The sequence below is a fragment of the Marmota marmota genome, unplaced genomic scaffold, assembly GCF_001458135.2.
Source record: "Marmota marmota marmota unplaced genomic scaffold, marMar, whole genome shotgun sequence".
In the NCBI taxonomy this organism is placed as follows: Eukaryota; Metazoa; Chordata; class Mammalia; order Rodentia; family Sciuridae; genus Marmota; species Marmota marmota.
In genome coordinates, this window is record NW_025999896.1 from 1,978,888 (window position 1) to 1,995,519 (window position 16,632).

Here is a 16,632-nt window from a genome sequence, read left to right on the forward strand (position 1 = left end):
CTGAGCCACGTCCCCAGCTCTCTCTCTTCTTTTTTTTTTTTTTTTTTTTTTGTATTTTATTTAGAGACAGGGTCTCACTAGTTGCTTAGGACCTTGCTAATATGCTGAGGCTGGCTTTGAACTCAAGATCCACCTACCTCAGCCTCTAGAGCTGCTGGGATTACAGGCATGCGTCACTGTGCTTGGGCCATCAAATGCATTTTGATGGGCAAAACAGGGTCTCAGTCATGGAGTTGGACAAAAAGAACTGAAGCCCCCCTGCAAGCCCCAACACATACCCACTTCCTGATGCAGGCTGAGTAGGGGACAGCTGAACCCTTAAGGGCATCCTTCTTTTGGGTGCCTGGCCCCTCCTGCAGCAACAGCATCACTGTCCCAAATCTTAGCATTTCCCCACCTTAACTGTCAAGGAATCCAACCTTCCCCAGTCTTCTCCACCACCCCACAAAAGGTGACCCCAACAGGCAGCAGTCCTCCACCACCCAAGATCCAACACCTGGTGCTAACCCTTGGCTAGAAAATCTCCAACCTACTTTATCTCTTGGGCCACATATAGGGGCCAAGTTTGAGTCAGAGAAAAGCTAGGAAATAAATAAGTGTTGGGAACAGACCAAATGCGCCACAACCAAAATGGCGGGGTTGGTTAAATATAACAACACAGGACAAGAGAGAATATTGTGCAACTGTTAGAAGTTCATATTTTAGAAAGAAAATATTTCTACGCGGCATATTTCCAATGGCATAGGAAGATAAATACACATGTACCTGGAGACATATGCATTGTATAAAACTGTTACAGAGTTTAATATCTTAATTTTTTTATAAAGGAGTGGGGGTGGGGGCTGGGAGGCAATTTAAATAGAAGCTTGATATAGGTTCAAATCCTAGCTCAGTCCCTTTATATTTGTATGACCACAATGTTATCAACTTCTCTGTTGCCTTAGTGTCCCCATCTGTAAGTGTAGATGATAATTGCATCCATTAGGAGAATTTCAAAATGTGAGAAAACCGAAAGGGCTTAACAGAGTGCCTGGAACACCATAGACAATCAATAAACAGTGGCCATAATAATTACTGTTATTATTATTCAGGAAATATACTAAAATATTTAGTTCATGGCTCTTATTTCTGGGTGGAGGTGTTTTTATTTTCTTCTTTAGCTTATCTGCACTTTTCAGATTGTCCTTAGTAAGCATGTATTCATTGCTGATTTGCGGGAGGAAAGGTGATATGAAACAGAAGCAGGAAGAGATCAGTGAGCGATTGGTGTGGATACGCAGGGCCTGGGCGTCAGTTACCTGCAGCTTCCTGTGCAGAGCACCAGCGTGGCAAGCCTCCCCCAGAGCCGCCTGCAGGGCGTGGGAAACCACGTGGCGCATGCAGGCCTCTGGGGTCACCTGGGCTGCCTCGATCTCCAGCAGCAGGGCACTGCACACAGAGGCGGACACCAGCTCAGGATCCACGAAGAGGAACACTCTGAGGGTGGGGGTGGGGGAAGGGGCAGGACTGATGAAGAGGACAGCTGGGAGAGGGGCCACTGGGGATGGGCACCCTCAAAGCTTGGAGCCACCTCTCCCCACACACACATACAACACAAGAATTCCTCTGAAAAGAGGAGCCTCAAATTTAAAAATCTATAGTGAGATGACAATAAGGGGTAGTGAGGACAACAGAACCTTTTAGGGGACAGCTCTAGTTCCCTCCACTGCAGCCCACTGTCTTCACACAGGAAGCAGGACTAGCCCTGTGTCAAGGGAAGTTCCAAATCCTGCTCCCTCCCTCAGCATCCTGACCCAGGGACCTTGTCATCCTCTGGGAGGGACCCTAAGTCCTTCCTGCTAGAACAATGAACCAACCCATCTTCTCTCATCACCCCGAACACACCAGAAAACCATTCTTGAACACCCTCCTTCTGACTCAACTGTCACCCCACCTCTCCAGCACTAATTGCTCTGGGTCCCCCTCTACCTCCCTGCACTCTTTCTAAACCTCAACTCAAGCTGCACCTTTTCAATGTCAAGTCAGTGGAAGAGAGAGGCACATACCCCCATCGTCATCACCCCTCTCGCCAACACCAACAGTAGACAGTCCTATGTAAAAGGCTGGGCACACAGATTTCCTTGCATGATTGTGGCCTCAACCCGTACACTATGGATATTCTGGAGCTGCCTCTGGCTGCCTGGCTGGTTTGATGCTCCATGATGGCCAAGGGCAGGATGGAGGTTCAACAGTAGAACTGCAGAGTAGCCTCAGGACCAGGACCAGGTGCACCCTCTGCCCATGAGCAGGATTGCTTTGAATCCAGCCAAGAACAGAGGCCTTTCCTTCCAATGGACTCCAGAAAAAGATATGTCCTGACAACTCTTGAACTCCAAGCTCAGGCCACTGCAGGACAGAAGTCATGGCCACCAAGCTCTGCCAGGACTCTTCAATCTAGCCTCCTCTTTGGTCCTCCTGCTCATGATCAATCACACGAGAGCCTCAACACCTCAAAGGGGCTGCAGGCAGCAATCATAATGGAGTCACTCACCTCTCTTGGTAGGGATACAGTTCATTCGTCAAGTTCTGTTCAGCAATGACCATCCTTTGGTACAGTGTCCCTATAGACCAGACTAGGTCAGCCAATGAGGCTTTGAGTCTCTGACTCCCAATCCCCTCCCTCCCATGCAAGGTGCTGAGACACTTGAGCTCCCTGGAATCGTGGAGAAAGGGGATAGACCTTGGGTGGTGCTTGCAAAGCAGCATGGGAGATGAGGCTGCCCAGTGGCTCTCACCTGGGACGGCTGTCTCTGTTTTCAGTCTTATGGCGCAGTCCAAGGCAACTGTGCAGTAGGGGGTGGGCAGGGTCAGTAACCTGGTGCAGAAGGCATAGGTTCTTTGGTAGAGTTCTTCTGTGATGCCTGTGGCCTGAACGAGAGGGAGGAGTTGGGGTGCCCCAAACTCTAGGTCATGAAGGGTCCTGGGTAGGGTGGGGGTGGGTGGGAGAGGAGGAAGGTGCTAGCCAGACTCAGCTCACAGCTCTCTTCCAAATCCACAACTTCCAGACTCTTCTCCCAGCATCTGAGACCTCCCTTGGATGCCCCACTCCAGCTAACCAAGAAAGAGATTCATCTCCTTGCACTCCGTGAGCTCCCCTCCCAACCCTTCTGCTCACCCAGGCCGCACACCTCTGCAGTTCTGCAGTCTCAGAATCTTGGAGTTACTCCTTGATTCTCCTTTGTTCCTCCTTGCATGCCACAGGTGTCTCCCACAATGCCCAGAGGTTCCCCTTCCGCCCCTTCCTCCTCTTCCTCTCTGTGCCCTGGGCCTGGGCCTTTGCTGGGGAGCCAAGCTCCATCCTTATCCCAGTATATGCATGTGGATCAAAGAGACTGGTTTGCTCCAGATTTGCTCTTCCTGCCCCTCCTCTTCTTCACCACTCCCTCCCACCCCCCAAGACTACACACAGCTCCTGGGTACTTTTCCTAAGACATTAAAAATCTGTTTCCGGTATGTCTTTCCTTCTTGTAGGGATCAGTGATGTAGTAACTATGAGCAAACCCAAGCTGCCATTGGAAGCTCTCCATGAATTCTCCACACTGGCTCGGCTTCCCCGAGTAGGAGAGAAAGGGAGCTTACAAGCCAGTGTGCAGGAAGCAATCTGAGAGCTTGACTAAGCTTCCCCTGGCAGGGACTAGGTGAGAGGGGAGAAGACAGTGTTCCGCCCGACCACCTGTGGGGCACCACTACCACCTGGACCCAGCCCCCAGCTCACCTTAGTGAGCACATACATTAGAGTGTGTAGCAGGGGGATGATGATGTGCCGGAGGTCCTCGCTTTCTGCCTGGAAAACAGGAGATCCTGTGATGTGGGGGTGGGGGGTGGGGGCAGACATCTCATCTTAACAGGAGGCAGTTTGGGCAGGGGAGGGGGTGGAAGGCAGATCTCATTATGCCAAGAGGGTTAAAAAGGATAGAGGAGGAGTGGGGTGGGGAGGGAGCAGAGGTACGGCAGCCCCTCTATGCGTGGGGCGTGGGTACAGGGAACTCTGTGGGGGGAGGTAACATAAAGAAAATACTGCTTATCTAAAAGTCTAAGAGGGACATATGCATGGTAACACCAAGCATATGACCCCACAAATGATCCAAGTCTGGGGACACAGAGCTAATGAGCCCCTCTCAATCCCATTTACCTCCCGGTAGCCTAGAACCCACCTTTTCCAGCTCTCTGAGCAGAATGCGGACCAGCACTGGGCTCTTACCAGGATCTCGCTCAACCTTCTTATGCAGGGACCACCTCCACATGCCTGGACCAGGAGACAGGGGAACCCAGCAAGACCAGGCAAGGCAGACAGCTCTTAGAAAAGATTCCTTTGAGCAGGACCCTGAGCCTGGGGCCCAACACTGACCCTGCAGCCAGCCTTGGGCTCCAGGTGCACATCATAGGTGGATTCCTCCATATGGGGGGACTCTGTTCTGCAACACTTAGTGGACAGCAAATTCCCGGGGCAAAAATGAGGGGAGGATGATAAATGTGGAGAAAGTATATGCATGTGGATCATAGAGACTGGTTTACAAATGCGTGTCTCAGCCACCTTCTGGAAGTTCTATTGGCCTAGAGGGGAGTTTTGTTTGGAAATAGAGCTAGGCACGGTGGCTAAGAAAGAGACTGGCAGATCCTCAATGTACTCTCCCACAGCTGGTGGGAAGGTTACACTAGGGAGCAGAGAAGCCATTTCTGGTGGACCTCCAGATTCTGGGTGTTTCCAGCGGGGAGGGCTCTAGGCTGGAAGCCCCTGCCTGCTGGCTCCATGTCAGGATCCTTCCTGAATACATGGGCAGAGATGGAGGGGTGGGGTGGGGGAGGCAAAGCGAATGGCTGCTGCCTGCTTAGTGGCTCTTACCCTGGTTGCTCTGCAGGGCGGGGGCCTGGGCACTGAGCTCCCGGAGCACAGCTTGAACACTTCTCTGCAGGTCCAACTCTGCATCTGGAGGTAGGGGGTCTTTGAGCCAGGAACTTGGAGTTAGACCCACCTGGCCTCACTCCTGCACCCACCTCTCTTTGCCCTGAAAATATCTTTAGCCTTTCCATGAACCTCAAGAGGTTCCCACAAGTAATCAACCAGCACACGGGTCAAGGCTGGAAGATGGCATTTCCATCCGTAATTCTATGTCCTTGGTCCTCTGGAAAGCCAGCATTTCCCAGTAAAATCAGCATTTCCCAAAATGCAGTTCTACAGTTCAAGTTACTCATAATCAACAGCAGTCCCAAAATACTAAATTGGAAATCTCCAGAAATAAATAACTGATAAGTTGTAAATTGCTTGCCATTCTGAGTATCATAATGAAATTTCATATCATGCTGCTCTCCATCTCACTGTTCAGCGTATCCATGCTGTGTACACTACCCATCTGATAGTCACTGAGTAGTTGTCTTTGGTTGCCAGATTGACCATCCTAGTATAGTAGTGTTTGGGCTCAAGTAACTTTTATTTTACTTAATAATGGCCCCCAAAGCATTAGAGAAGGACTCAAAGATGCACAAGGGCATAAAACATGGAAGAACAGATAAATTCTTACTGCAAGGAATATGGGGGAAAAAAACCCAGAATTACAGCTAAGGATTTGGTAATCTCTGGGGCTTCAGGCATTCACTAAGGTTCTTAGAATGTATTTCCGGTGGATAAAGAGGGACTATTTTTTACTCCTGATGATATGCAATATGATTTTTGGTGGTGTATAACAATCTTAAAATTTGAATAACTATGCATTTATTTTAATGTATATTTGAAAAATATGTATAACTAGTCCCTCAATCTATACATGAAACTAAAATTTAAAGTCAATTTAAAGAAACATATGAGCTAAACACCATGTAACAAGGGGTAACAAAGACCGTCCTTGATCAAACCTTCCTTAGCTCCTCTGAACTCTCTTCTCAACCAGGCCTTGACCTTCCTTATTGCCTGCTCTGTTTTGGGCCTGTCCAGCCCAGTTTTGGTAAGAATCCTGCTAAGTCAGTTTAAAGAGCTTTCCCCACCCTTGATCTCTTCATTCCCCAATTTCCATGTATAAGACCTGCCTCTAGTAAGAATCCTGTCCAGTCAGTTTAGCAAGAATCCCTCTCTGTGGATGTCTCCTCTTGGGGTATTTCTATCCAAGGATCCTGCTCCCCAGCTGTTTTCCTTATTCTGAGTTGAGCCTGCTCTCTCTTTCCTATTGCAATCGTTTTTCAACAAAGTCTGCCTTATTGCTTGACAAGAGTCAGAATACTTTTTTTTTCTTTAATAGTGGTATGTTGATGTGGCAAAAACACAAAGTTGGTACAAGAAGAAGCAATGGACATTTGCAAAGTGTGGTAGCCAGGAAAATGCACCTTGCTGATAGTCCGCTATTGGGAGTTTAATTGACCCTGGCCCCGCAGCTGCTGTGCTGTGAAATCCATTGCTCCTTGTGGACCACACTCCTAGACAACATGGCCGGCAATAGGGATTCCAAAGGCATCCCCAAGAGATACCTGCTGGGACAGCTACCTTTGCCTCAAAGCTCTCCACCATCCTGCTGATCCTTTCTCAGATTAATTTATGCAAAATCCCATCCCAGACAGTCTTAGACATTTCCACCTGGCCTTGCTTCTCTTTCTCTTTCCTTTGGGGTCAGATTTGCATTGCTGTGGGGCAGCTCACCCTCCCAGCAACCTCCTCATCTTCTGTCTGGCAGGTGTTTCCTCGAATACATCCTTGCACATCTAAGCTTGTCTTGGTGTCCGCTTCTTGGAGGATCCAGCATAGACAGGAAGTGTAGGAAACACTCCCCACACAACAAATTCCTCTTTGTAGTGAGCTCCCACCAAGAGTTTGTCCTTACAGGCAAATGTAGAGTCTGGAGGTCGCAGACAACGGAGGACCACATGCCTCAGGGCTTCCCTTTTTGACTTGGCTGCCGGGAAACTTAAAGCCGAATTAGGGTTTAGCCTCAAAGAATCAGTTCATCTCAAGAGACAGGGACCTCTCTTTTTGGCTCCTCTTGGGTGTTTCAGCTTTGAGCTCTATATTTATTTATTTATTTATTTATTTATTTATTTATTTATTTATTTATTCACACCAGGAATTAAACCCAGGGTCACTTAACCACTGAGCCACATCCCCAGCACCCCTACCCCCAACTTTTTAAAATTTTTAAAATTTTGAGACAGGGTCTGGCTAAGTCCTTAGGGCCTCATTAAGTTGCTGAGGTTCGTCTCAAACTTGCGATCCTCCTGCCTCAGCCTCCTGAGTCACTAGGATGACAGGCATGCAGCACCATGCCCAGTGTTTATGCTTTTAAATATAAACCTTAATCATGCCAGATTCCTCTGGAAGGAAGTAGGAGAGAGATTATAAATTTAATTTAGGTTGTGGCTCAAGAGTTAAACTGTTCAGGCCAAGGCTCCCTGTTTCCTGGTGCTCACCAAGTGGCCCCTCAATGGCTCTGGGGTGGGCCTAGACAAAGTCCATGGGGGCCACCTGACATCTTGGAAGCCCCCACTTTCCTCTTGGCTCTTACTTGTCCTCCTGTGGGACACTTCCCTCTGTCAAGGCTCCATTCTGGTTCTCCTCCAGGGTAAGAGTGACAGGAGTGCTGGAGCCCCATCTTCCCCCTGGACATCCTACAGATAGGGCAGCTTCCCTCCCAAACAGGCAAGGAAGTCATTTGGCCTGGCATGGAGACTGGTCCCAGTCTGTCCTTCCATTTACTCACCTTGCATGAATATTTAATGGGTTAATTTAGGGGCAGCTATTCAGACATTAATTGATGTTTTTTGTATCTCCTTTTTTCTCTTTCCCTCTCATCCCTCCTTCCCTCCCTCTCCCTCACCCCATCTCTTTCTCTTTCTATGGACAAAAAGACCTAACATCACAACCACCATGACTTCCTCCTTTCCTCCTCATTAGAAGGGAAGCCAGGCCTTTGTCCTCTGAGCCCTAAAGGTTCCTCTGCTTTGCAAGGGGAGTTGTTTTTATGTTTCAGAGAAAAATAGAGAAGTTGCCAGTAGCCCCAGGAGACAATCTCAAATAAACTTTGTTTTCGAAAGTCTGGGTAGTTGGAACAAACTCTCAGGCTTTGGTCCACATCTGGCTTACAGACGAGTTTTTTGTTTGGGCTTGTGTAGTATCTTTTAAAAAATGAATTAAGCACCAACATTTTTGAATCAAGAGATTTTGTGCAAAATCTTAGGTGCCTGGCATCTTTTGAAAATCTGTTGATACTGGGCATGCATTCCTCTGACATGGGGCAATCAACAGGGGCTGGGGAGCGGCTGTCCACTTGAGATGGGCACAGCTTCTCTAATTCACAGTTCCCATTCTCCTGGTTTCACTCATTCACAAGTTCCCCAGCACGCCAATTGAGCCAATCAAGCTAGATTGTCCACAAAGGGTGGGAATGAAGGATCCCTTTAGTTAAAAGGTAGAAAGCTAGATTCCTCAAGGTCATGAGGGAACAAGGGTTATGGGGTTCCAGGTAATAGGAAAGACAAGGGCTGGCTGGGACAGGTTAATTTAACAATGGTAGCAAAGATCAGAGGAAGGCATCTAAGCATTAAGCCCAGTGCCCCCAAAAGCCACAGCAAAGGTCTCCTAATCCACCTTTGCCAGAGCAAAAGAATGTCCCCAAAGGAGCCCCTTATGTCCCCTGGATACTGTAAGCCTGGTTGACCAATTCTGGAGGCTGGAGCCAAGTACAGAAGACCACAGACTCTTCCTGCACCCAGACTGTGTAAGCCCTGGACTTATCACAAGCTCCAAGTGGAAGACACTGAAATTTATATTGATCTTGGTAAATGAGGGCTTGAAGGTAGATTTGATTTGATTGAGCAAAGAAAAAAATTGGGGTATTTCTTGGGCTCAAGTATCTCAAGATTTTTAATATATGATATATATGTCTAACCTTATCATTGACTCAGATCAGTCAATAAATAAATTACATTCATTATTATTATGTTATCACCCATCCATGAATGCAGGATATTACTATTAGGTATTAATAGTAATATTTAAATAGCCCTTGAAAGAATATCCTCTAAAAGTAGCAAGTCAATGCTATATGTTCATCATATGGATTTCATTTTCATGAAAGGAAGATAGGAAAACTACACTTCCCAGACTCCCCTGCAATTACAGAGGAGCCATGTGATTATTCTGACCAATGGAATGTAGAGGGAGTGATGTATGAGACTTGCAGGCCCCCCTCATAAAATTTTGTGCACTGTGCTCCCTACTGTTCCCATTCCACAGTGACTTAGGAGGGTACATGTTGAAGATGATGATGTCACAAAAGGAAAATGCCTCAGGCCCTGAATGACTGTGTGGAGCCCAGATAGGACTGTGATGTGAGTGCAGAATGAACGTTTGTTGTGCCATTCCTCTGATATGTGGCGTCATTTGTTATAGCAGCTAGCATGCTCTGACTTGACTCATGGATATTCAACGTGTTTTCCACGGTGTATGTCATTTGATTCTACCAAGAGCCCTGTGAGTTTGACAGGACAATTACTGTTCTCTCTGTCTTATAGATTCCAGGTCCAGAACCCTTATCCTAGTCCCAGATTACGTCTCCAATGACCAAGGTTCACACCAAGAAGGACCCTAGAGCCTCTCTTCCCACTTTACAGATGAAGCAAAGAGGCTCCTTTATTTAAGGTTACACAGCTTTTGGAAGCCAAGCTTGCCCAGTCAAATGCTTTTCCCCTAAAGCTGTGCTTTTGCATGAGATCATCTGCCTGCTTACTGGGGAAAAAAAGAGAAGAGGGCACATCCAGGAAGGACCCTGTGTATGCCTATTCATGCGCACCTGGGACTTGAAATGCAACATTTGTCTGAAACAAAGGTTTCCAGTTCCCACATAAGTGTTATTGTACAGTGGTCCACTTTAAGCTTTGAATATAGCCCTTGCTGCTCTGCCACTGCAACTTGTTTTTAAAATGGACATGTTTGGGCTGGGGATGTGGCTCAAGCGGTAGCGTGCTCGCCTGGCATGCATAAGGCCCGGGTTCCATCCTCAGCACCACATACAAAGATGTTGTGTCCACCAAGAACTAAAAAATAAATATTAAAAAAATTCTCTCTCTCTCTCTCTCTCTCTCTTTAAAAAATAAAATAAAATAAAATGGACATGTTTCTTTCTCTTCCTCTCTCCCTGCTCCTCCCTAATCTCCCCCCCACTCTCTATTCTCAGGGGAAACAGGATTACCTTTCTTCCCCATCCTAGGCAGAGTTATCTGTCTTTGATCACACACCCACCATAGGAAGGAAGTAATCCAGACTTTGGGATGGTACCAGAAGATCTCAGAAATGACTATCTTCCAAATTAACAAGTGAATTACAACTGCAACAGAAAACATGTGGAATGTAGCCTTTGAGTCACTTCTTTGAAAGTCCCCTGTTCCTGCCGATGGGCAGAATCACAGCCTTTGGGACAAGAGTCCCCCCCCCGTGCTTCTTTGCTAGCAAAGCAATAAACTTTCTTTTTATTTTTTTCTCAAAACTATGTCCTGGTTATTGGATTGGCATCAGGGACAAGGACCAAGTTTTTGGCAACATTATTACAGCTGAAGAGATAATATGGAGGGAGAGAGGAAGGGATAAAGGGAGAAGAAAGGCCACCAAGATCCCTACCATGGTAGGACCCCTGTAGTCCAGGCTTGCTCTTTAATTTCAAGTTCATCTGTCCCAGGACTTGGCAAGCCAACCCTCCAATGCCCTGTGACCCCAGACAGAACCGATTCCTCTCCTGGAGTGCTTCACTTTTCTCTAGTTCCCAACCTTGACTGCACACTAGAACCACTCAAAAGCTTTAAAATCTACAAATGCACAACATCCTCTGCCAGATCTCTGAGGTGGGGCCAAATCACTGACTTTTTTTTTTTATAACTCCCTAGGAACTTCCGATGTGCTACTAGTGTCTTAGGTGATCAGCTTGGAGTTCTGGTTAATGATCAAGGAGGAATCCAGTGACCAGATGCTCCCAGCTCCTCCCCGAATTAAGGAGAAAGGTCACAGCATCAGGATAACTCTTCCCTGGTAATGCTCCTGCTGGTCCTGGTGGTGGGAGGAGATGCAAAAAATACAGTTGGAAGCCAGACACTGTGGCACTTGCCTGTGACCTCAGTGACTCAAGAGGCTGAGGCAGGAGGATGGCAAGATCGAGGTCAGCCTGGGCAATTAAGTGAGACCCTGTCTCAAAATAAAAAATAGAAAGATCTAGGGATTTAGCTCAGCGGTAAGCACCCTTGAGTTCAATCCCCAGTACTTAAAAAAAAAATACAGTTGGAGAAAGTTGATTTTTGTTGTTGTTTATTAGCTTGTTTTGCAATATATCGAATCTTTGTTCTGAAATATAAACCTTGGCACTGAGGAGATAGCAGTACTCTAATTCTTTTGGGGTCCAGCTCTGACATGATTAAAATCTTCTAAGAAAATTTTTCAAGTAGACTAATCTTTTTTTTGTTGTTGTTTGTTTGTTTTTTAGACTAATCTTTATTTCCTTGAAGTTACCCCACACCCACATGTGATGATGGTTAATTCTATGAATCCACTTGACTGGGCCATAGGGTGCCTTGACACCTTTGGTCAAAAGTCATTCTGGTGTTTCTGTGAGGCTGTTTTGGGTCAAGTTTAACATTTAAATTAAATGAGTAAATCAGATTGCCTTCCCTACTGTGGGTAGGCCTTAGCCAATCAGTTGAAGACCTGAATAGAGCAGAAGGCTGACCTTTCCCTGAGTAAGAGTTTCCCCGTGCCTGACTGCCTCCTAGCTGGGATACTGGCTTCTTCTCTGCCATTGAACTTCAACTAGAACATCAGCTCTCCTGGGTCCTCAGTTTGTGAACTATAGGGTCTTGGGATTTATCAGCCTCCACAATCACATAAGCCAGTATATCAATGATAACACACATACAGCTGTTTTTATATACATATGGCTATATAAAAATGTATATGGGTATATATGGGTAGCTGTCCCTGCTTGGGGTGGGCAGAATGGTCCCCTCCCCTTCTTCCAGAGAGAAATCTTCAAGGGCATTAGAATCTGTGCCCAGTGGCCCAAAAAGTGGTCTTTGACTTGCTGACTGATCATTTGATGATACTCATTCAGGGAAAGGGTCATCTCTCCTTGTCCCAGAATGACGTAGAGTGAAGAATCTCACCTTTGGAATCAGCTAGCCTGGGTTCCAGTCCTGGCTTTGCCATGTACTGAGCTGTGTGTCTTTGAGCAAATGATCTGACTCTCTCAGCCTCGGTTTCCCTTTCATGAAAACAAGATAACCCTAGTGATATATCCCTACATCACAGAATCCTGTGTACGTTTGAGACATCCCATAGTGAAATCCTTAAGGATACGGATGCTGGGTTGCTAGGTTCCAATCCTGTTTTGATCGTGTGACATCTGTATGGCTTTGGTGGAACCATCTGCCCTCCCCATGACTCAGTTTTCTTTTCCGTAAAATTAGAGAGACACAATAATGCCTAGCTTAGGGGATGGTTATAAAGACAACGTAAGTTAACATTTGTCATGGGCTTTGATCGCTCCTTGATCACTGTTAGAGCTAGGCAGTTTTGTTCCCTTGCATGTGTTTGGTAACAAACCTTGGCTATTTGTCATTATTCTCACTGTCCAACTCGACAACCTGCCAGCAGCTGGGACCCTCGTACAAGTGTGTCCATGTCCACCTCTCAAGATGGTCTCACACTTGGACAGCTGAATTGGGGGTCTCTCACTTAGTTGGGTGCCAGTGACCCTGCTGGCCTTGGGGGACATCTCAGTCACAAGAGGAGCCTTCCTCACTGAGCAGTCAGGTTTGCTAGACCCTGACCCCCCCACCACACTGACCTGAGCTCTCCATGGGGACCTGTGGTGCAGGTGAGGAGGATGTGGTTGTCTCTGGCAGCAAAATGGAAAGTAGAGTGGTTGTTTTTCTGCACAGAAGTGGTTCTGCAAAATAAGAGGCAGTAGTGTGAGTGGTGGGAAGGAACAGAAAGGGTATCTGGGACAGAAAAACTCCTAAGGGAACCTAGGCTTCCAGGACACCGGAGGAAAGTCTAGATTTATTGAAGCAATATTTAAACAGTACTTAAATATTTAAATGGTGGAAAGTCTAGGTTGTTTTGCAATTGTTATAACATATATATGTATATATATTCACGACATTTATATGGGACGTTCATATCGGTTGGTTCCACATCTGCAGATTCAAGAAACTACAGAGAGAAAATATTTGGGGGTTAAAAAAAAAACCTTACATTTGTGCTGAGCACACCAGACATTTTTCTTGTCATGATTCCCTAAACAATACAGTACAACTATTTGCATAGCCTTTATATTGTATTAGATATTTTAAGAAATCTAGAGATGATTTAAAATATACAGGAGAATGTACATAGGTTATATGAAAATATGAGCATCCCACCCAACACTGTCTGGCATGCACTAGGTGCTCATTTAACACAGAGTATGAAAGAGGCTGAAGCTAGGGACAGAGAAGAAAGAAGGTGCAGCTCCCAGGGACTGTACCCGGTACCCACTGGAAGTGGGGGTGGGGGGTATGGAAGCAAATCCCTGAAGATATTGAGGAACAATTATGTTTAATTAAAATACTTAAATGGTGCTTAATATATATATGCCAGGCACCCTTCTAAGTACTTAAAAAGTATCAACTCTTTAATACAAATATTAAGCTTATGAGGTGGGTAGCATTTCCCCTTCCCATTCTATAGCCGGAGAAAACTGGAGCATAGAAAGGTTACATAACTATTCAAGGTCAAATAGCTAGTACGTAAAGGCATGCGAACTTGATCTCAGACTATCTGGCTCTAGAGCCCAGGCTGCCTCACTGTGACCACAGTGAGAAGTGTCCCACAGTCTGCTCCTAGTGTTCCCCTACTATTCACTGGAACAAATCCAAGACCTTGTTCCCTGGAGAGAGAACAAGGAGACGTATGTGGGAAAGGTAATGGAGAGAGAGAGAGAAGAGACAGTATTAGTATTTTTTAGATATACACATATATGTGTATGTTTATATGTGTGTGTGTATATATGTATTTCTTTCAAAAAAATAAAATCTGAATCTTTAGATTATACATGGAATTTTATTTGTTTGTTTGTACCAGTTTGTTCACTCAGGGGCACTTGGACCACTGAGCCACATCCCCAGCCCTGATTAGTATTTTATGTAGAGACAGGATCTCACTGAGTTGCTTTAACACCTTGCTTTTTGCTGAGGCTGGCTTTGAACTCGTGATCCTCCTGCCTCAGCCTCCAAGCCGCTGGGATTACACCGCGCCCGGCTATACGTGGATTTGGGGGAAAATAATAATGACAGGAAAGGCTCTGAAAGAGTCAGAAAAAACTACTTACATTAGTAAACAGTAAGAACTAGCTCTAAAAAGTAGTACTGATCTAGATGTTTCCTCTGAGAAGTTCTTTCAAACCTATAGAAAAAGAGAAAATTTCTGTATTATTTAAACTGCTTGAAAATATAAAGAAGGAAAGATTCTTTGTTGACTGGAAAAAGCCAGCTTTACTTTGACTCCAATCAAATAAATAAAGATCATTTTAAAAATAGATCAAACACTTCATACCCATTGAAATGGCTATTATAAAAAATCCAAAAAATCAAACAAATAAACTACAAAATTGTAGTTTTGGAGACAACCCCAGAAGAAATATAAAAGCCCACTTACAGGATATCAATTAAATAAATTAATCTGTGCCATGGGACACTATGCAGTCATAAAATTATGATGTATATTGATATTTACTGCATTAAAAAGACCTTCCAAAATATTCATTTTTAAACAGCAAATAACAAAACAGTTAACACATTTCTAACATTAATTTTAAAATTTTTGGTCTTGGGGATTGAATCCAGGGGTGATAAACCACAGAGCCATATCCCCAGACCTTTCTAATTTTTTTTTTTTTTTAAATTTTGAGATAGGGTCTCACTAAGTTGATTAAGGCCTTACTAAGTTGCCAAGGCTGGCTTTGAACTCATGATCCTCCTGCCTCAGCCTCCCAAGCCCCTGGGATTACAGATGTGCAACACCATGCCTGGCCTCTATCATTAATTTTTAAAAGCATTTTAAGTTTGTGTATATGCATGGAAAAAAAATTAGAAAACATCAAAACACGACATTAAAGTTTCTGATTCCAGTAAAGACAGAGTAAGTGCATTTCACCGTAACTCCCCACTAGACACTACTAAAAAATCCAGATGTTATACATGCAGCATCTGGATGAGGATTCTGAGAAGTAATTGGAAGCAGACAGAAGGTGGAAAGAAACCATAACTTGAAGTACGAACAATCGGGCAATGTGTTTTCCATTCTTCACTCTCTGTTCTACACTGGCTTGGACCCAAATCCAGACCAGAACCTAGAAGTACATACTGAGGATAGAAAAAAGTCAATGAAAAGCCCTCTCTTGCCCTGGGGTACAGTTCAGTGTCAGCATGTGTAAGGCCCCGCGTTTAATCCCTGGCACTGTTTAAAAACAAAAAAATGCCATGTTTTTCATATCTCAGGAGCAGAAAGGGGCTCTCTGAAGACTAGAGGGATGGAATAATCTCTTCCTTTTGGTTTTCTCCTGCTACTGTGATAGTAGCAACAGCAATAGTGAGAGGCAAGGGCCCTGCAGGTGACTAAAGTTCTGAAAAAGTGAAATTCTCTTAACTAGAGAAACTATAGTCCCAAGGGCATGGGAAGACTCCTTGTTGTTCTTTCCCCTCTATCAGGGGAACAAAAACAGATAGAGCAAACGAGATGGATAAGAACAGAATGGTCAACTTCCACAGTCACAATTACACTAAGTGTAAATGAGTTAAACACACCAAGTAGAGATGGTTGGAATCAATATGAACAGAAAAATAAATAACTCTATGTCACCATAGGCTCACTCCAAATATAATGAAATGGGTAAACTGGAGGCAAAGAGAGAGGGAAAGATCTATCATGCAAGCACTGAACAAAAGCAGATTTCAGGGAAAGGAAAATTTCTAGGAACAAAGTTGGCATTACATAAAGCACCTAACAACCAGGCTTCCAAATCCATGAAATAAAAATCAATAGAACTAAAGAATGAGTGGAAAAATTTCCACCATGCGACCAGCGCACTGGTTTCATTAAAGAGGTTCTTGGCATAAAAGTTAGCTAGTGAGATCAAAATAAACACACAGACTCAATTACCTTTTTCTATGACCAGGTCCGTGACGGCTCTCACCTCTCTGGCTCACACCTCGAACCACCCGGTAGGGCAGCAAGGCTTACTCAGGGCTAGCAGGAGAGAGAGAGAGAGCACGCCAGGGAGTGGCCATTTATCGGGGAACAAGAAATTCAGGGGAAAATTCCACCCAATGAAGGTTGAGGGGGGCAGCACTCCAAGGTCAGAGTCAGTGATTGGCCTCAGGGTCAGTGGTCAGTCACACCCCCACACGGACAGGCTCTTGCACCAGGAGAGGGTGGGGATAGCTCCAACACAGTTTAGCCATAGCGCCTCACACCCAATCCGGGAGGTGCCCAATCACGTGCGAGAATGGCTTCCCACAAAAATTCACAAATGTAGTTGGAGATTTTAACAGGCCTCTGTTAAAATGGAAAATCATCAAGGATATAGAGAAAAT

The 16,632-nt window shown here is 45.3% G+C and overlaps 1 protein-coding gene across 7 annotated transcripts in view; it reads right to left on the reverse strand.

Annotated features, from left to right (window-relative positions):
* Pik3r6 (phosphoinositide-3-kinase regulatory subunit 6) overlaps positions 1–16,632 on the reverse strand; it is a 60,195-nt gene that overhangs the window by 28,201 nt on the left and 15,362 nt on the right. The window contains exons 1-9 of one of the 7 annotated variants that reach the window (XM_048798056.1): positions 16,199–16,253; positions 14,370–14,443; positions 12,846–12,947; positions 4,883–4,966; positions 4,194–4,285; positions 3,755–3,823; positions 2,775–2,907; positions 2,531–2,600; positions 1,299–1,476 (exon numbers count right to left, since the gene is read on the reverse strand). In XM_048798056.1, the coding sequence (XP_048654013.1) occupies positions 1,299–1,476; positions 2,531–2,600; positions 2,775–2,907; positions 3,755–3,823; positions 4,194–4,285; positions 4,883–4,966; positions 12,846–12,858 (639 nt within the window). In that variant the 5' untranslated portion in view covers positions 12,859–12,947; positions 14,370–14,443; positions 16,199–16,253. Of the gene's footprint in view, positions 1–1,298; positions 1,477–2,530; positions 2,601–2,774; positions 2,908–3,754; positions 3,824–4,193; positions 4,286–4,882; positions 4,967–12,845; positions 12,948–14,369; positions 14,444–16,198; positions 16,254–16,632 lie in introns of those variants that run through there. The other 6 variants (XM_048798059.1, XM_015504476.2, XM_048798057.1 and 3 more) reach the window with 6 other exon arrangements.